We start from the raw sequence: 21,290 nt of genomic DNA on the forward strand, positions 1-21,290 counted from the left end.
CCTGCACGTGGGCCAGCCCCCTATTAATTATTTGAGTTTCAGCCAATGAGCTTCAATCCCTCAACACTGGTTAAAAAGTATACAAGTACGGGAGAATATCTTTAAGGGAGAGTGTGCATTTGAGTGCTCAGTACAATCGTTTTGACAATCACTCTCACCATACTTGACATTGAAACACAGAGGGCTGTGGGAAAGAGTCCATCATGGAAGCTCCAACAGAGTGTGTGTGTGTGCGTTCAACATGCCTTTCAACAACAAAAGCAAATACAAGAAAGACGACATTTAAAATAGGCATATCCAAGAAGAAAACACAATGAACAAACAGATTTCAACATGCCACCTTGTTAGTGGTATTACAGATATTATTTTCTCTTTTTTATTTTTTCTTACAATAAAAATATTTGGCCATATCTCAAATCTTTTCTTCTTCTCAGGATCGGAAATATCACCAAGAAAAGATAAGAGAAGGACAAAGCAACATGACGCCACACTGCACCAGACCATGCAAACAACTTTCTGAACCCTTCCCTGGACTATATATGCACTGCAAGTCATGCAATGGAGAGTGAGACATTTGGCCTAGAAAAAACATTAGCATTGACTACATTACCCAGAATTCCTAGTTCCAGTATAGTCTCAAAAACGAGAGGCATTTATGGCTAAATGTTTTTTTCTTTCTTTTAATGTTCATTCAAAATGTAGGAAAATGATAGTGATGGACTGTGATCTCGTTTTGTGCCATTGTCCCTTCCAGCTTTCAATGGTAAAACAGCAAAAACACACAAATCGATTTGGCAAGCTGATCAATTGGAGAGAGAACGACACACCAAACAGATAGACATGCAGAGAGTTTAGCGACAGCCAATCACAGCGATGCTGAGGGGAGATGCAGAGCCAATCAAAATGACAGCAGAACAAAAAACACAACAGAAACATCCTCAATGATCATCAACATCCTCCGTGGTAGCAGGTTGTCTCAAACTCACGCACACACACCTTTTATCCTAAATATACTGCTAACAAATTTGTCATAACCTGCCCCTACCCCACTGCCCCCTCATCCCCAACCATGTCTTGTTGCTAGTCCAGGTTGATTGACATCAAGTGACCATGCCCAGAAGCCCATCCAAGAGGAAAGATTAACTACTGATATCACTGGCAGGGGACTACAGCAGAGTAGTGATATCGTTGGCAGGGCAGGGGACTACAGCAGAGTAGTGATATCGTTGGCAGGGGAAGGGACTACAGCAGAGTAGTGATATCACTGGCAGGGGACTACAGCAGAGTAGTGATATCGTTGGCAGGGAAGGGACTACAGCAGAGTAGTGATATCACTGTCAGGGGACTACAGCAGAGTAGCGATATCGTTGGCAGGGGACTACAGCAGAGTAGCGATATCGTTGGCAGGGGAAGGGACTACAGCAGAGTAGCGATATCACTGTCAGGGGACTACAGCAGAGTAGCGATATCACTGGCAGGGGACTACAGCAGAGTAGCGAAATCACTGTCAGGGGACTACAGCAGAGTAGCGAAATCACTGGCAGGGGACTACAGCAGAGTAGTGATATCGTTGGCAGGGCAGGGGACTACAGCAGAGTAGTGATATCGTTGGCAGGGCAGGGGACTACAGCAGAGTAGTGATATCGTTGGCAGGGCAGGGGACTACAGCAGAGTAGTGATATCGTTGGCAGGGCAGGGGACTACAGCAGAGTAGTGATATCGTTGGCAGGGCAGGGGACTACAGCAGAGTAGTGATATCGTTGGCAGGGCAGGGGACTACAGCAGAGTAGTGATATCGTTGGCAGGGCAGGGGACTACAGCAGAGTAGTGATATCGTTGGCAGGGCAGGGGACTACAGCAGAGTAGTGATATCGTTGGCAGGGCGGGGGACTACAGCAGAGTAGTGATATCGTTGGCAGGGCAGGGGACTACAGCAGAGTAGTGATAAAGTTGGCAGAGTAGCGATATCGTTGGCAGAGGACTACAGCAGAGTAGCGATATCGTTGGCAGAGGACTACAGCAGAGTAGCGATATCATTGGCAGAGGACTACAGCAGAGTAGTGATATCGTTGGCAGAGGACTACAGCAGAGTAGCGATATCGTTGGCAGGGGACTACAGCAGAGTAGCGATATCGTTGGCAGGGGACTACAGCAGAGTAGCGATATCGTTGGCAGGGGACTACAGCAGCGTAGCGATATCGTTGGCAGGGGACTACAGCAGCGTAGCGATATCGTTAGCAGGGGACTACAGCAGAGTAGTGATATCGTTGGCAGGGGACTACAGCAGAGTAGCGATATAGTTGGCAGAGGAGGAGACTGCAGCAGAGTAGCTATATCATTGGCAGGGGAAGGGACTACAGCAGAGTAGTTATATCGTTGGCAGGGTAGGAGACTGCAGCAGAGTATTGATATCACTGCCAGGGAAGGAGACAGCAGTCAGTGGTCCTTGGCTGGTTAGATAGAGGGGATCTACCGGTCTCTTCAGTCCCGTGACATGTTCCTGTACTGGCTGATGTTCTAGCTAGAGTCTGAGGGTGTTCATGGTCTCTCTCTGGTGGATCTACAGAGAGGTGGAGGGGAGCTTCTTGACACGTCGCTGGGCCAGGAAGGACGACTCAATGGGCTTGAGCTCCGGGGTGGGCTGGGAGCTCTTCAAGGCAGAGTAGGTGGCAGCCATCGCCCCCTGTGGGAAGAGAAGAGGTAGTGCAATGTTAAGACAACAGTTGAGGACAAATATTGTTGCAGCTATTAAAAAGTTAGGTCACATGGTGCTATTGGCAGAACAATTGACAATGCATGTGCAACATGGCGCTCTAATGACAACTTCTCAGACCTGTAATGAAATCGTCCAGCAGAAATACACTACATGGCTAACAGTACGTTGACATGTGCTCATCGAACATCATTACAAAATCATGGGTATTAATATGGAGTTGGTCCCTCCTTTGCTGCTGTAACAGTCTCCTCTCTTCTGGGAGAGATGTTGGAACATTGCTGCAGGTACTTCCTTCCATTCAGCAACATGAGCATTAGTGAGGTCAGGAGCTGATGTTGGGAGATTAGGCCTGGCTCACAGTCAGATTTAAAAATCATTCCAAAGGTATTCGATTGGGTTGAGATCAGGACTCTGTGCAGGCCAGTCAAGTTCTTCCACAACAATCTTGACAAACCATTTCTGTATGGACCTCGCTTTGTGCACTGGGACATTGTCATTATGAAACAGGAAAGGGCCTTCCCCAAACTTGACAGCACATAATCATCTATAATGTCATTGTATGCTGTAGCATTAAGATTTCCCTTCACTGGAACTAAGGGGCCAAGCCTGAACCATACAAACAGCCCCAGACCATTATTCCACCTCCACCAAACTTTACAGGTGGCACTATGCATAGGGCAGGTAGCATTCTTCTGGCATCCATTAAACCCAGATTTGTCCATCGGACTGCCAGATGGTGAAATGCGATTCATCACTCCAGAGAATGTGTTTCCACTGCGCCAGGGTTCAATGGCAGCTGACGCTTGGAGTTGCATATGGTTATCTTAGGCTTTTTACTGGACTGATGGTACCTGCATCTGATGGGCATAGTGTTTCAAAACGACTGACGATCGACCAGTCAATCACGAATTGACCCATTTACCTTGACTAGCTTGGCATCCTGGTGCTGCAGCTGGCTGTTGGATAGCTTGTCCCTCTGGACAATCCAGGGGTGCTTGAGGACCTGCATTGCGGTCAGCCGCTGGTGAGGGTCCACATGAAGCATCTTAGACACCAGGTCCTATAAAGACACATAGCTTGGAGGTTAGATGAGTTCTAGATTATATACTGCACCTCCATCCTTGAAATCCGAACAGAAATACATTTAGTCATTGTTCCACTTCACTACATTGCGAAAATAAAATATATAAGCCAGCACTGTTCAGGTCGGCACGATCGCGTGAAAAGCTGTGTCACCCAGCAAGTCCTAGTTAGTCCTACAGTACCTTCGCTGCTTCCGACACGGCATCCCAGTTGCCTCCAGTCAGGGTGAAGTGGCCGCTGCCTATCCTGCTCAGGATCTCATCTGGAGTGTCCTCGGGCCCGTTGGCAAACGGCGTGAAGCTGAGGGGGAGAGAGGGAGTGAGCACCAGTCAAATGAGAATGAATGTGTATGTATATGTGTAAGTGAGTGATTGAGAACATAACATTTTGTTGGAGTGGGATACAGTGCACAGCTGTATGAGTGACATGTCGTGTGTTCCTTACCCAGCCAGCATGGTGTACAGCAACACTCCCAGACTCCATACGTCACAGCCCTCGTCATAGCCCTGACGCTTTAACACCTAGAACCCACACAGCATTATGTCACAACACATCATCTGGGTAGAGCTATACACCAAAGGCAATAAAGTGCGTTGACAAGGACACTAGCCTATCGACGCCCCCTATCGGACAGAGCTCATGGGCGGACACGCCCCCTCAGTGACGCGGCTTCCTCCTATTTCCCGCGAAATTAGAACACTGCAACATCAAAAACGCTAGGTCCCGTGACTTTAAACATGTTTTACCATCTCTATGGCAACGTTCATGTCAATGCATACATATTTAATTATCTTAAGACGGATGTGTCTCAACAAAGCCCAAATACTCTTTTGACCTAGGCGAAATATACCTCGGGTGAAAGTTTCAATTGAAACAATGAACCTTCTTTCAGGTCTCTGATGGCTTGGAAAGGGCATTCAATACATTTCAGAAATCGCCATCTTGCGGAAAGAATGAGGGGAGGGATTTACGGTGTCATCTCAGTGCCATGGACCGGGTTGAGGGTAAAACATTACCATGTTACTCAATGACATTGTTTGCTACGGGGAATGCTAAACAAACATGCTAAACAAACATGCTAAACAAACAGAAATTGCCCGCCCTCTTCGTGGAATTAGACCACCAATCGATTGCTAGACCATACAGTGCATTCAGAAACTATACACACACACACACACACATATAAATAACTGAAATATCACATTTACATAAGTATTCAGACCCTTTATTCTGTACTTTGTTGAAGCACATTTGGCAGCGTTTACAGCCTTAAGTCTTCTTGGGTACAAGCTTGGCACACCTGTATTTGGGGAATCTTTCCCATTATTCTCTGCAGATCCTCTCAAGCTCTGTCAAGTTGGATGGGGAGCGTTGCTGCACAGCTATTTTCAGGTCTCTACAGAGATATTAGACCGGGTTCAAGAAGGCCAGCATCCCAGAGTCACCTCTTCACTCTGGACTTTGAGACTGGTGTTGTGCGAGTACTAGATAATAAAGCTGCCAGTTGAGGACTTGTGAAGCATCTTTTTCAAACTAGACACTAATGTACTTGTCCTCTTGCTCAGTTGGGTACCGGGGCCTCCCACTCCTCATTCTATTCTGGTTAGAGTTTCTTGGCAATTTCTCAATTTCTCACATGGAATAGCCTTAATTTCTCAGAACAAGAAAACACTGATGCCATTATCGGTATCGGCCGATGTCTAGTTTAACACCGATGTGCAAAACTGACGTCAAAGCTGATGAGCATACCTATATAACATAAGTACATGACGTAATGACGCCATGTGAAATGTTGCGCTGTACGTGCAACACAGCATTCCTAAACTAGTTTGTGTGGATCGAGCAGTCAACAAGACGAGCAGTCATTTGAAAAAATAACATTTCAACGAGACAACTCAAAGGCGAAACCCATTAAAGCCAAGATAATGGAATTCATTATCCTTGACAATCAACCATTCTCTGTCGTGGGTGATGTTGACTTTTGCCGACTGGTCCAGCACCGGTACACTTTTTTTGGGTACCATATTTCAGATGTTGCCCTACCGGAGGTACACAGTAATAGCGCCACTGCTATTAGCTTCACGACTGACATTTGGACCAGTGATATCAGCCCCATGAGCATGCGGAGTCTGACAGCACAGTGGGTCGTCGAGGACTTCGTACTGAGGGAAGTCGTATTGCATGCTCATGAATATGCTGGTTGTCATACCGCTGATGCCATTTCAATGGCATTTGTGAACATGAACACACTCCTAGCTCCATTCAAACAACTGACTGGAGAAATAAGCTCACCAACTGACTGGAGAAATAAGCTCACCAACTGCCTGGAGAAATAAGCTCACCAACTGCCTGGAGAAATAAGCTCACCAACTGCATCTGCAGCAGACGTGATACCCTCCGTCATGGCATTGAAATGCCTGCTCAACAAAACTGGCAGGGATGTACACAAATGTGCACAAAATTTGAGATAAGCTTCATGTGCATATGGAAAATCTCTGGGGCCTTTTTCTTCAGCTCATGAAACATGGGACAAACACTTTACATGTCCATTGATATTATTGTTCCGTGTAGTATTCGTATTCTAATTCCTAATTCTAACACCACCGATTCTGTCACATAACAGTGGAGTGCGCATGCCCATTCTGACTTCGTCAATGCTATGCTAACCAGTTAGCTAGCAGCTAGTGTGCGACATTAGTGTGGACTAGTTTCTATGGAGTGAAGATGGCCCCTTTTCCCGACGAGGTGGATGTTTTTACTGGCCCACATTGGCGAATGAAACAGTTGCCCTTGACAACAGTGGGCCCTGGGAACAAAACTGCCCACACAGGCTGTGAACAAGTGATTCGGTGTCATTCTCTCTTTACTGTGTTGCCACCATGCACGATGCTATGTACAAGGGCCGCTACTTCGATGAAGACAAGAAACAGGGTTTAGGTGAAATGTTACATACAGAGCTGGACAACATGGAAACGGACACAGTAACAGTGCACACCGAGGATGAGGCCACCGACAGACAGAGCTGAAACTTCACTGCTTGGCATGTATGATGCAATCCGGGTTCAGAATGAAACGACGAAACAGCACAGCAAGTAAGTGAAAGAAATACGTTTTGATTATGTTTCACTGGTAATGGGGACATACGTAAATGCCAACAATATATATATTTTGGTCAGTGTGTGTGTGTAACCTTTATTTAACTAGGCAAGTTAGTTAAGAACAAATTCTTATTTACAATGACGGCCTACTGCAGCCAAACACGGACGACGCTGGGCCCTATGGGACTCCCAATTATGACCAGATGTGATACAGCCTGGATTCGAACCAGGGACTTTAGTGACACCTCTTGCACAGTGATGCTGTGTCCATGTGTGTGTGTTAACTATTTAACTGTACAAGAATGTTTAAAAGTCTGCAAATAGCATATGATAGGGGGCATTGATGCGCTATGCATGTATTAATCATCATCATCATCATCATAATGACAAACACACTCTCACGGGCCTTACCTCCGGGGCTACAAAGTTAGCGGTGTAGCATGGAGTCATGAGCAGGCCGTTGTCAGCTCTCAGCTGCTTGGCAAAACCAAAGTCACAGATCCGGATAGACTCAGAGTTCCCCGACTCATCTACATAAAGGATGTTACTGGGCTTTAGATCCCTGTGGACAACCTGGTGAAGAGGAGAGGGTAGGAAGAGTGAGGAGAGGAGGGGAGGAGAGAGTAGAAGGGGGAGAAAGGAGGAGGTACAGGAGGAAGAGAGGAGGGGTAGGGGAAGAAGAGAGGAGGGTTAGGGCAGTATAGCAGAGAGGACAGGATGAGAGAATTTATTAATTAGTAAAGATTAAATGTGAATGCAAAAATAATCTACTTCAACTGCTCACTTGGAGATATATATATATATATACACACACACACACACACACAGTAGCAGTCAAAAGTTTGGACACACCCACTCAAGGGTTTTTCTTTATTTTTATTTTTTTCTACATTGTAGAATAATAGCAAAGACATCAACTATGAAATATACACATATGGAATCATGTAGTACCCCCAAAAAAGTGTTAAAAACCATCAAGCGCTATGATGAAACTGGCTCTCATGAGGACTGCCACAGGAAAGAAAAACCCAGAGTTACCTCTGCTGCAGAGGATAAGTTCCTTAGTTACCAGCCTCAGAAATTTCAGCCCAAATAAATAATTCATAGAGTTCAAGTAACAGACATCTCAATATCAACTGTTCAGAGGAGACTGTGTGAATCAGACCTTCATGTTCAAATTGCTGCAAAGAAACCACTACTAAAGGACACCAATAAGAAGAAGAGACTTGCTTGGGCCAAGAAACACAAACAATGGACATTAGACCAGTGGAAATCTGTTCTTTGGTCTGATTGAGTTCAAATTTGAGATTTTTGGTTCCAACCTCTGTCTTTGTGAGACGCAGAGTAGGCGAACGGTTGATCTCTGCATGTGTGATTCCCACCGTGAAGCATGGAGGTGGCGTGATGGCGCTTTGCTGTTGACACCTTGAGTGATTTATTTAGAATTCAAGGCACACTTAACCAGCATGGCTACCACAACATTCTGCAGCGATACACAATCCCATCTGGTTTGGACTTAGCGGGACGATCATCTGTTTTTCAACAGGACAATGACCCAACACCTCCACACTGTGTAAGGGCTATTTGACCAAGAAGAAGAGTGATGGAGTGCTGCATCAGATGACCTGGCCTCCACAATCACCTGACCTCAACCCAATGGAGATGATTTAGGATGAGTTGGACTACAGAGTGAAGGAAAAGCAGCTCAGCATATGTGGGATCTCCTTCAAGCATTCCAGGTGAAACTGGTTGAGAGAATGCCAAGAGTGTGCAAAGCTGTCATCAAGGCAAAGTGTGGCTACTTTGAAGAATCTCAAATATGAAATACTTTTTTTGGTTACTAAATGATTCCATAGGTGTTATTTCATAGTTGTGATGTCTTCACTATTATTGTACAATGTAGAAAATAGTAAAAAATAAATTAAAACCCTTGAATGATTAGGTGTCCAAATGTATGACTGGTACTATATATTTTAAAGAATGAATATTAGAACACAGAGAAAAAGGGAGGAGAAAAAAACAACATACTAAGAATAAGGAGGAATATCAAACTACTGTTTAAGTCCATAGTGACCAGTCTGTTACAGTGTGTAGATGAGTGTCTCACCCCCTGGGCGTGGAGGTATTCTACAGTCTTGGTGATGGTGTGGAGCACGGAGCTGGCTTCTCGCTCGGAGAAGATCTTCTGTTTGAGGATCCGGTCCAGCAGCTCCCCACCTCTCATCAGCTCTGTCACCAGATACACCTGCTTCCCATTGTCATACACCTGACAGATGGAGAGAACACATGATGGATGGCTCAGGGTGTGTGTGTGCGTGTGGGTGCGTGTGGGTGCGTGCTCACGTCTTTCAGGGTGATGATGTTGGGGTGCTGGCCGTATCTCAACAGGATCTCAATCTCCTCTGAGGGGTCTGTCATGGTCTTGTCAATCACCTGACAATAACACAATATTATAAATCCTCCATTAGGAGACCATTTGAGAGATGACAAATGACTAGAACGGCACTCTCCAAAAAGACCATCAAAATAATGAATAGTCATGTCCAACTACAGGTTTGGAATAGATTCAGCAGCCCACAAGGTGGATGGATAAGAACTTGGGGTTCTTGGGAGAGTGACAACCCAGAGAGGGAGGTTACAGTGTGTGTTCTGACCTTGGCGGCGTACTCGGTGTTGGTGGCTTTGTGGATACAGCGCTTGCAAACGGAGAAAGAGCCCATGCCGATGTCCTCCTTCAACATGTAGCCATCGCTGAACAACACGTTCTTTCCATGGAGTTGCTGTATGAACCACACACACACACCTATGGTATAGTGCTTGAACTACAGTCTACAACAATCAATGTATTTTAATATTATACTTTCTTCTATTATGATGCACACACACACACACACACACACTCACACACATCACAGTTGTGGTAAAGCACAAAAAACATTGGAGGTCAAATCAAGCACATCATCCATCCTTACTAATGGTATTAGACCAAGCAATTCAACTGGATTAGAGGTTTACTCCTCAACAACATGTGCAGTGTAAAATCATCAAGCAATTAAACCTGAGACTTATCTGCCCTAAGTAAGTATGGCTTTCACTGTCATTACATTATACTGATTGACACAGTGTTGTAGGATGGAGAAATATGTCCATCTAGTGGTCAGAGAGTGAAAGAGCATTCTCTCCTTCAAAACGCCAACGAAAGACAAATCCTGGGGAGGGAACCATCTGGCTGTTAGATAGATCTCTGTATTCTTACTGTCTATATGATATAGTTTTTTATAGAAATTAATATAAGAAATGAGAACGCGCCTGCTAAATAGCATATATTATAATTATATATTAATAGTAGGCATTTCCCATCTGTGATGGACTGCTGACCTGGACCACTGGGTGTGGTGTGGGCTTGGCCGGCTCCTTGGCCCCCTCTTCATCCAGCATGGCCGGGGCGACGAAGCTGAAGCCCCGGAAGAGCTGATGGGCTCCGGCACTGGGTGGAACACCTGGGGAGTCTGTGGGAATCAGAGCAAGAACACAACTTCATACACACTTAGATTGTCAGCCCTGGTCTGTCTTGTCACGCTAGGACAAGTTACTCTTGTCAACTTTGACCTCTTACCTTTGGGTGTGCGGGAGGTGAACTCCGAGTCGAAGTAGAAGGTGTCGTCTGGTCGGGCCACCGCCGGCTTGAACGGGGGTGGGATCTCTCGCCGGAACAGTTTCTGAAAAGGTTTCAAATAATGGAGACTTGACAATTGCCCGTAGCATATGAAAATATTCATTTAAATCAAATCAAATCATCAAATCATTTAAAAATGCTAATTGGATAATGAGATTGATAATGAGTCCTGATAGGACGACACTATGAGTGTGCGATGAGTGCTAGAGGGGAGGCCCCACTCACGTTCCAGTCGATGGTGGAGAAGAACGTGTGGCGTTTGATCTCCTCTGCACCATCCGTCCCGGACCCTGTCCACACAATCACACTATTAGTATGGATGACTGCATACATCACCAGCTCTATGCTTAAAGCGGCAATCAGCAGTTGAAGCAATGCGTTCTTCCCGTCAGCCTGGCAAATTCATAAACAGATCTATGGATGCATGGAGTGACCATTCACAATATCAATATAGGTTTTATAATGTATTTTTAACCATGTTTATATTTGTTAAATACAACAAGCTTATATTTTCAGTTCTGATTGGGTACGACAGTTGAACTAAACTCATGAGGCATTTATAAGTTATATTCTTCAAGAATCAATAGTTACACGGACAAACTTAAACTTAATAATTTGCTTGATAACTTAAATGATCGTGCCCCAGGTTATATGAAAAACCACATTGATGTGGTCTATAACCACCACAGTTACAATACCAGAGCTAGTGTTATGTCTTGTCAAATCAGAGTAAACAGAGGACCATGTTTTTCTATACAGGCATCTGTCTATGGAATATCCTCCCCTTGGAGATCAAGCAAAGAAAAAGTTAAAGTAGTTTTAAAAAGCAGGAAACAGTTTTCATTTGGACAAGTTTGTCTGAGAAACCACTCCACTGCCCCCTACTGCTGGTTAGTTGCATTTATTTGAAGGATCAGTATGATGTGAAATTAATATGGTTGATTTTTAAGGTTATACAGTGAATAGTTCCACTTTTTATGTTGTCAATATAAATGAATGTATTTATGGTTGTTTGCAATTTTGTCTTGCCTTTTAATCATGTGTGTTATTGTTTTAACCGCCGAGGAACACTTTGGAAACAAGCATTTTAATGAATACTTTTCAAGTGATATCCTCTGGGTCCACATGGTATATTTTGTTGTATGTGTCTGTTACCCAAAATACATTTAATTCAATACATATCCTTAATTTATATGTCTACAACTGGATGTACCAAATGCAGATTTTCCTTTAATATCAAATCAGTCTTATTATACCACAGTAATTACTCTCCTAGTGGAGTAACCACTGTAATTAGCTTGTCACTGGCTAGTGGGTAAGTACTCACCCATTCTGTTGATGGGGTTCCTCTTGAACAGAGCTCGGAGGAGACTCTGGGCCTCTGTACTGAGGAATTGGGGCATTCCCAATCTGGCCCTGCAGAGGGAGACATTGTTACATCCAGAAGTTTTATAAAATAGCAGCCTGGTTAATCCAGACTGAACGCTGCTGAACGTTCACCACGGTTTCCTTGAACGCAGCATTCAGGCTGGTTTAGTCGGGCTAAATAAATAGTACTGCTCTGGTAATAATTACAGACACTCTAGCCAGTGGCTCAGTGTGGTTCTGCAAAGGAACCCTATTCCCTATATAGTGTTGAATTATATAAACTCAGCAAAAAAAGAAACGTCCTCTCACTGTCAACTGCGTACATTTTCAGCAAACTTAACATGTGTAAATATTTATATGAACATAAGATTCAACAACAGACAAACTGAACAAGTTCAACAGACATGTGACTAACATTAATGGAATAATGTGCCTGAACAAAGAGGGGGTCAAAATCAAATGTAACAGTCAGTATCTGGTGTGGCCACCAGCTGCATTAAGTACTGCAGTGCATCGCCTCCTTATGGACTATACCAGGTTTGCCAGTTCTTGCTGTGAGATGTCACCCCACTCTTCCACCAAGGCACCTGCAAGTTTCTGGACATTTGTGGGGAATGGCCCTAGCCATCACCGTCCGATCCAACAGGTCCCAGACCTGCTCAATGGGATTGAGATCCGGGCTCTTCGCTGGCCATGGCAGAACACTGACATTCCTGTCTTGCAGGAAATCACTCACAGAACGAGCAGTATGGCTGGTTGCATTGTCATGCTGGAGGGTCATGTCAGGATGAGCCTACAGGAAGGGTACCACATGAGGGAGGAGGATGTCTTCCCTGTAACGCACAGTGTTGACATTGCCTGCAATGACAACAAGCTCAGTCCGATGATGCTGTGACACACTTCCCCAGACCATGACAGACTCTCCACCTCCAAATGGATACCGCTCCAGAGGACTGATCATCACCCCTGGTGAGATAAAACCATGACTCGTCAGTGAAGAGCACTTTTTGCCAGTCCTGTCTGGTCCAGCGACGGTGGGTTTGTGCCCATAGGCGACATTGTTGCTGGTGATGTTTGGTGAGGACCTGCCTTACAACAGGCCTACAAGCCCTCAGTCCAGCCTCTCTCAGCCTATTGCAGACAGTCTGAGCACTGATGGAGGGATTGTGCATTCCTTGTGTAAGTCGGGCAGTTGTTGCCATCCTGTACCTGTCCCGCAGGTGTGATGTTCAGATGTACCGATCCTGTGCAGGTGTGTTGTTACACGTGGTCTGCAACTGCGAAGACGATCAGCTGTCCGTCCTGTCTCCCTGTAGCGCTGTCTTAGGCATCTCACAGTACGGACATTGCAATTTATTGCCCTGGCCACATCTGCAGTCCTCATGCCTCCTTGCAGCATGCCTAAGGCACGTTCACACAAATGAGCAGGGACCCTGGGCATCTTTCTTTTGGTGTTTTTCAGAGTCAGTAGAAAGGCCTCTTTAGTGTCCTACGTTTTCATAACTGTGACTTTAATTGCCTACGGTCTATTAGCTGTTTGTGTCTTAATGACCGTTCCACAGGTGCATGTTCATTAATTGTTTATGGTTCATTGAACAAGCATGGGAAACAGTGTTTAACCCCTTTATAATGAAGATCTGTGAAGTTATTTGGATTTTTACAAATGATCTTTGTAAGACAGGGTCCTGAAAAAAGGACTTCTTTTTTTGCTGAGTTTATATGGCTTATCAAAAGGAGTGACCTATTCTGTGACAGCCTCTACTTACTTGAGGATGAGGTTCATGGTCTCTTTGCGGTCCTTCCCTTGGAATGGAAGCGATCCGGTCAGCATTTCAAACTGTCAAACAAATACAACCAACACCGTAAAAAAAAAAAACCTTTCACATTCAATTCTAGAGCTCTGAAGCAAACACACATCATACTCATGTCTGTTTGATTGTTTGTATTGAGAGGGTTGTGTTCATTAGGCACCAAACGGAAGAAAACAGACTGAAACTGGGAGAAACTACCTAAATGTGTCCAATAACTAACATTTGTTTTCAGTTGCAATGCGTTTTACCAAGTTCACAGTAGTGCACTAATGAATATGACCCAAACTACATGCCTCACCATCAGTACCCCAAACGACCACCAGTCGGCGCTCTGTATGTGGCCCTGCCTGTTCACCACCTCTGGCGCCATGTATTCCACCGTACCACAGAAGGAGTAGGCCTTCTTCTCTTGGTCAACAGCCTCCTTACACAAGCCAAAATCTAGGGAGAAGACACCACAAGTCAGTTACTATCCAATTACCTGTACTACCATAAACACAGAAGTACACACGAGACAGAGGGAAAAAAAGGACATTAACACTATACTTTATGGAAATGGCCAGGAGTTTGACTATAATAACTAGTCTGTAGATGACAATTAGGGCCCAGGCTAGGTCTGCAATGGTAACCTATTCCCTATGGTGGGTAATTCTAGAGGGCCCTGGTCAAAAGGAGTGCACTATATTTTAGGGAAGAATATGCCATTTCAGACAAAACCCTAGAGTTCTCAACTAGCCAGGTCACATGATCAGGGAAAACTATCCGTAACACTTCCTGATGCCACGATGACTCTTCAGGTATTCTAAGGCCTTATCATTCAAAATGATCCATGTGAAGGAAATACACCACACCGGGATATTTTTAAGGTCACCTGTGGTGCTTGTGTGTGTGTGTGTGTGTGTGTGCACGCCAACAAGGTAAACAGATGAGAGGAGAGAGTGATTACAGGGTAGATTAGATGCAGGAGAAACTTTATTAATTTCAGGGTCACGCTCTATAATCAGTACTTGTTTTTCGGTTAGTGTACCACCAACTGAATTTTGTTTTGGCCGGAGTACCCCTAAAGCACCCCCACATATGCATTTTACCAGTAGGCTATAGTCTCAAGAGTCTTTTCAAGAACTCATACCCCCAGGGTCCTAGTACCCTCTGTGGACATACCACACCCCCCAGGGTCCTAGTACCCTCTGTGGACATACCACACCCCCCAGGGTCCTAGTACCCTCTGTGGACATACCACACCCCCCAGGGTCCTAGTACCCCTGGTTGGGAACCACTGCTCTACAGGTCCATGCATAGAGCAGTTGTCTACACAGGAACAGATAAGAGTGGTGCCGACTCACTGACTAATGGGGAGGCCAAGTGGAACGAGGGAACAGGCAGAGGGACGTGTGTGTGGGGGGGGTGGGTTAGTGTGTGTGTGTGTGTGTGTGTGTGTGTGTGTGTGTGTGTGGGGGGGGGGGGGGGGGGTAATGTCATACAGTGGGAAGAAAATATATGTGAACCATTTGGAATTACCCAGATTTCTGCATAAATTGGTCATCAAATTTGTTATTAATCTAAATCACAACAATAGACAGTGTGCTTAAACAATAACACAAATGATTTTATTTTTGTTGTCTATATTGAATACATCATTTAAACATTCAGTGTAGGTTGAAAAAAGTATCTGAACCCCTAGGCTAATGACTTCTCCAAAAGGTAATTGGAGTCAGGAGTCATCTAACCTGGAGTCCAATCAATGAGACGAAATTGGAGATGTTGGTTAGCACCGTCTTGCCCTATCATTTTTTTTTAAACTCACAAAATTTGAGTTTGCTATTCACAAGAAGCATTGCCTGATGTGAACCATGTTTCGAAACAAAAGACATATCAGAAGATCTAACATTAAGAATTGTGGTAGAAAAGCTGGAAAGGGTTATAAAAGTATCTCTAAAAGCCTTGATGTCCATCAGCACGGTAAGACAATTGTCTATAAATGGAGAAAGTTCAGCACTGGTGCTACTCTCCCTAGGAGTGGTCGTCCTGCAAAGATGACTGCAACACTGCTCACTGAAGTTAAGAATCCTAGAGTGTCAGCTAAAGACAGCATGTTCCAGAGAGATGTGTAACATCTCTGTTGACGAGTCCACGATACGTAAAATACGAAACAAGAACCGTGTTCATGGGAGGACACCACGGAAGAAGCCACTGCTGTCCAAAAAAAACATTGCTGCATGTCTGAAGTTTGCAAAAGTGCACCTGGATGTTCCACAGCGCTACTGGCAAAATATTCTGTGGACAGACGAAACTACAGTTTAGTTGTTTGGAAGGAACACAACACTATGTGTTGAGAAGAAAAGGCACAGCACACCAACATCAAAACCTCATCCCAACTGTAAAGTATGGTGGAAGGAGCATCATGGTTTGGGGCTGCTTTGCTGCATCAGGGCCTGGACAGCTTGCTATCGAATGTCAGGCTGTCTGCCAATTGAAGCTCAACGACCCAAAACTCAAAAGTAAATTAACAGAATGGCTTCAACAGAAGACAATACGCTTTCTGGAGTGGCCCAGTCAGTCCTGACCTCAACAGACAGATGCTGTGGCATGACCTCAAGAAAGCAGTTCACACCAGACATCCCAAGAATATTGCTAAACTGAAACAGTTTTGTCAAGAGGAATGGTCTAAAAATCCACCCTGCACTGTGAATGTTTACACCATGTGTTCAATAAAGACATGAAAACATAATTGTTTGTGTGTTATTAGTTTAAGCAGACTGTTTGTCCATTGTTGTGACCTAGATGAAGATCAGATCAAATTTTATGACCAATTTATGCAGAAATCCAGCTATTTCCAAAGATTTCACATACTTTTAAACTGTATAGACTTCTGTGTAAGCACTTTGTGACATCAGCTAATGTAAAAATAGGCTTTATAAAACACATGTAACTGGTTGATTCCTTGTTGAGGTCACTTGTTAAAATCAACTTCAATCAGTGTAGATGAAGTGGAGTACAGGTTACATCATTTAGACCTTGAGCCAACAGAAATGGATTATGTATGTGTGCCATTCAGAGGGTTAATGGGCAACACAAAATATTAAGTAGTATAGTAGTAGGTGCCGTGCGTACCAGTTTGTGTGAAGAACTGCGTTTTTCACGCTTAACAGATTCCCGTGTGTATCAAGAATGGTCCACCACCCAAAGACAACCTAGACAACTGTGGGAAGCATTATAGTCAACATGGACCAGCATCCCTGTGGAATGCTTTCGACACCTAGTACTCCATGCCCCGACGAATTGAGGCGGTTCTGAGGGCGGGGATAACTCAAGGTTCTCCTTATATTTGGTATACTCCATGTATATTGGGGAGGGGGGGGGGTAGTGTCTGTGTGTCCTACCTGTGAGTTTTATATGGCCCTCTTCATCCAGTAGAATGCTACAACAGAATAGAGAGTTGCCAGGCGTTATATCAGTAATAGAGAGTTTGTCTCCGCGTTGTGTCACAAACAGATTGCAAAATACTTGGCATTATGAGGGTAGAATATTTCAAAAACCTGTAGACTCCATTTTTTATTTTGTATAGTAGCCCTCGTCCTCCCTCTCTTTCCTTCACAAATATGAAAATGTAATAGTAAAAACGCAGCCCAAATCAAGTTAATTCACAGTATCAGAAATGTATATGTCACACACGTAATAGCATTTATGTAATCGGTTTGTGCACTCAGGGCAAGGCTTTCTCATTCTCTAGTATCCATATGTCATGTTAAGACTCCAGTACTCATGACCAGACATGATGTTTGTCGATAACATAAATGACCCCCATTAAAACTGAGAGGACAATCAATTACACTGCAGTGAAATTTGCCAGTTTCTAAACATGTGGATAAAGGGGCCTTGAATAAGTACAGTTGAAGTCGGAAGTTTTACATACACTTATGTTGGAGTCATTAAAAGTCATTTTTCAACCACTCCACAAATTTCTTGTTAACAAACTATAGTTTTGGCAAGCCGGTTAGGACATCTACTTTGACCATGACACAAGTCATTTTTCCAACAATTGTTTACAGACAGATTATTTCATTTATAATTCACTGCATCAAAATTCCAGTGGGTCAGAAGTTTACATACACTAAGTTGACTGTGCCTTTAAACAGCTTGGAAAATGTCGGAAAATGTCATGGCTTTAGAAGCTTCTGATAGGCTAATTGACATCATTTGAGTCAATTGGAGGTGTACCTGTGAATGTATTTCAAGGCTTACCTTCAAACTCGGTGCCTCTTTGCATGACATCATGGGAAAATCAAAAGAAATCAGCCTAAAAATTGTAGACCTCCACAAGTCTGGTTCATCCTTGGGAACAATTTCCAAATGCCTGAAGGTACCACGTTCATCTGTACAAACAATAGTACGCAAGTATAAACACCATGGGACCACGCAGCTGGAAGGAGATGTGTTCTGTCTCCTAGAGATGAACGTACTTTGGTGTGAAAAGTGCAATTCAATCCCAGAACAGCAAAGGACCTTGTGAAGATGCTGGAGGAAACAGGTACAAAAGTATCTATTTCCACAGTAAAAAAAAGTCCAATAGCGACATAACCTGAAAGGCCGCTCAGCAAGGAAGAAGCCACTGCTCCAAAACCGCCATAAAAAGCCAGACTACGATGGGGACAAAGATTGTACTTTTTGGAGAAATGTCTTCTGGTCTGATGAAACAAAATAGAACGGTTTTGCCATAATGACCATCGTTATGTTTGGAGGAAAAAGAGAGGCTTGCAAGCCGAAGAACACCATCCCAACCGTGAAGCAAAGATTGTGCCATCTATTTTGTGAAGTGCAGCATGGTGGGTGGCAGCATCATGTTGTGGGGGTGCTTTGCTGGAGGGACTGGTGCACTTCACAAAATAGATGGCATCATGAGGGAGGAACATTATGTGGATATATTGAAGCAACATTTCAAGACATCAGTCAGGAAGTTAAATCTTGGTCGCAAATGGGTCTTCCAAATGGACAATGACCCCAAGCATACTTCCAAAGTTGTGGTAAAATGGCTTAAGGACAACAAAGTCAAGGTATTGGAGTGGCCATCACAATGCACTGACCTCAATCCTATAGAAACTCTGTGGGCAGAACTGAAAAAGAGTGCGAGCAAGGAGGCCTACAAACCTGACTCAGTTACACCACCTCTGTCAGGAGGAATGGGACAAAATTCACCCAACTTATTGTGGGAAGCTTATGGAAGGCTACCCAAAACGTTTGACCCAAGTTTAAATTGTTTAAGGCAATGCTACCAAATACTAAAGGAGTGTGTGTAAACTTCTGACCCACTGGGAAATGTGACGAAAGAAATAACAGCTGAAATAAATCATTCTCTCTATTATTATTCTGACATTTCACATTCTTAATATAAACTGGTGATCCTAACTGACCTAAAACAGGGAATTTTTACGAGGATTAAATGTCAGGAATTGTGAAAAACTGAGTTTAAATGTATTTGACTAAGGTGTATCTAAACTTCTGACTTCAACTGTATATACACATAGAAGAGATAGCTAACAGAGAAGCACATTGAATCTCAAGGTTCCTGTCATTTTAGAAGAAAAAGCATGTGTGGGTTGGGGTTACACTAACATAGCATAGTACAGCACTAGCACGCGGTCCTCTAGCTCAGTTGGTAGAGCATGGCGATTTCAACACCAGGATCGTGGATTCAATTCTCACTGGGGCTACTGATATGTAAAATATATGCACACATGACCAAGTTGCTTTGGATAAAAGGGTCTGCTAAATGGCATATATTATTGTTGTAGGAAGGCAATGCTACGATGTGTGATGCTATGCTAGGCTAGCTAGGACTAGCTGCCTTCCGCTGAGGCGCCACCTACTTCTCAGGTTTGAGGTCTCTGTAGATGATGCCCAGGCTATGCAGGTGGTCCAGGCCCAGAGCCAACTCTGCGAGGTAGAACTTCACATCCTCCTCTGTGAACATCACCTGGATACCACACACAAAATATAATGCAGAGAGGTTATAATAACCATGACACATAAGATGTCACATTAGATGTATTTTCCTGGAACATAGGTCCTTGAGGTCCACCTCTTTAGACAGTCTGGTGAAGAGATCTCCTCCTCTCAGAAAGTCCAGGATCAGGTAGAGCTTTCCTTCTGTCTGAAATGCTAGAGACACACACACACACACACACACACACACACACACACACACACACACACTTAATGGGCTAGCACAAGTATATATCCAGTGATATATCATTTGCATAAAAATGTCAGGCAAAGCTAGAGCACCCAAAGCTGTTCCCATTCATTGTATAAAACATGGAGGGCACTGCCCACTATGACCACAGGGAAGGTTATCGCTAAGTGACACAGTGTTGTCACCACCAGCCCTGTGTTCCTTCACCATGTTACCTGAACAAAGGTCTGGTTGTGAACTCACCATAGTGGAGTTTGACCACGAAGGGGTGGTTGACGTCTGCCAGGATATCTCTCTCCATCTTGGTCCTCACCCGGTCTCTCACTGTGGGGAAAGGATCGCACCATTTCAGAGCCGTCAGAAGGTTCACGCAAAACAAATGCTACCACATTAGCTTGGTAACAGATGGGTTTGGAACAGGGAGTCCATGGCTAAGACATAACTTAAACAAAATGCTAAAAACTGTCAGTGTCAGCAAAAATATTTAAATCTCACTCAATGGATACAGTATTTGAGAATTCAGTCAAAAGCAAAACCGCCAAATAATCAATCCTTGAAATATTTTGATAATACAAATAAATAAAAATATGAAAATAATGAAAATGTGAACAGACATTCTTGTTGAACGATTAGGCAGATTTTCAGCGCACAATGGCAGTGAGTTGTAATCTGTGAGACGATCTGTTCTCATTGATAATTCAACTGTCAAGGTGTTTACATCTAGTGTTGACAGGGTGGGGAGCGACAGACCGACTGCTAGCTAGCGGTGTGGTCTACTACAACTACACATATAGGAAGACGAGATACACACTAACTGAAAAAAAACAAACTGAAAAAAAAATTCTTCTCACTATCAGAGCCTTGGGACAAGATCAAAACATTGGGGGCAAAATGGCACGTGGAGTATAGAGCGAACGCAAAGACATGTCAATAAATGAAATGAGGTGAGACCAAGTCTTTACTTTGAAGATGTGGTGTTGAAACCGTGGGTTCCATTGGATGGATTCAGAGACACTTATGTTTACCACCTCAAAAACTTCACAACATATTTACCACCCAAAAACTTCACAACATATTTACCACCCCATGAATGTGTAGCTACAGTATCGTTTCCCATGATCGTATATGTCTCTATTCCACTTTGTGTGTGTGTGCGCGCGTGCGTACCTTTGAGGGTGGCTTTTCTCAGGACCTTCATAGCATACAGCTCGTTGTCGTCGGGAGGTGTCACCTTCCGCACCAAGAACACCTGCAGGCAACGCAAGACAACATCCAACTCTCAATCCTAGAAATAGAACTACTAGAGCGGACAACGGACATTCCCATCCAAGTCAATGCTCCGTGACGG

The 21,290-nt window shown here is 44.0% G+C and overlaps 1 protein-coding gene across 4 annotated transcripts in view; it reads right to left on the reverse strand.

Annotated features, from left to right (window-relative positions):
* Positions 1-326: 326 nt before the first annotated feature.
* The window catches only part of LOC109894684 (ribosomal protein S6 kinase 2 alpha), a 79,898-nt gene continuing 58,934 nt past the window's right edge, over positions 327-21,290 (reverse strand). For all 4 annotated transcript variants that reach the window (XM_020488339.2, XM_020488337.2, XM_020488340.2 and 1 more), the window contains 19 exons: positions 21,110-21,191; positions 20,186-20,266; positions 19,829-19,908; positions 19,617-19,723; positions 17,133-17,170; positions 14,051-14,193; positions 13,708-13,778; positions 11,901-11,989; positions 10,799-10,863; positions 10,514-10,616; positions 10,276-10,406; positions 9,552-9,677; positions 9,241-9,330; positions 9,005-9,163; positions 7,309-7,470; positions 4,244-4,320; positions 3,982-4,099; positions 3,639-3,776; positions 327-2,683 (listed from right to left, as the gene is read on the reverse strand). In XM_020488339.2, coding sequence (XP_020343928.1) covers positions 2,561-2,683; positions 3,639-3,776; positions 3,982-4,099; positions 4,244-4,320; positions 7,309-7,470; positions 9,005-9,163; positions 9,241-9,330; positions 9,552-9,677; positions 10,276-10,406; positions 10,514-10,616; positions 10,799-10,863; positions 11,901-11,989; positions 13,708-13,778; positions 14,051-14,193; positions 17,133-17,170; positions 19,617-19,723; positions 19,829-19,908; positions 20,186-20,266; positions 21,110-21,191 — 1,983 coding nt within the window. In that variant the 3' untranslated portion in view covers positions 327-2,560. The remainder of the gene's footprint in view (positions 2,684-3,638; positions 3,777-3,981; positions 4,100-4,243; positions 4,321-7,308; positions 7,471-9,004; positions 9,164-9,240; positions 9,331-9,551; positions 9,678-10,275; positions 10,407-10,513; positions 10,617-10,798; positions 10,864-11,900; positions 11,990-13,707; positions 13,779-14,050; positions 14,194-17,132; positions 17,171-19,616; positions 19,724-19,828; positions 19,909-20,185; positions 20,267-21,109; positions 21,192-21,290) is intronic.

The sequence above is a fragment of the Oncorhynchus kisutch genome, linkage group LG7 (assembly GCF_002021735.2).
Source record: "Oncorhynchus kisutch isolate 150728-3 linkage group LG7, Okis_V2, whole genome shotgun sequence".
Taxonomy (NCBI): domain Eukaryota; kingdom Metazoa; phylum Chordata; class Actinopteri; order Salmoniformes; family Salmonidae; genus Oncorhynchus; species Oncorhynchus kisutch.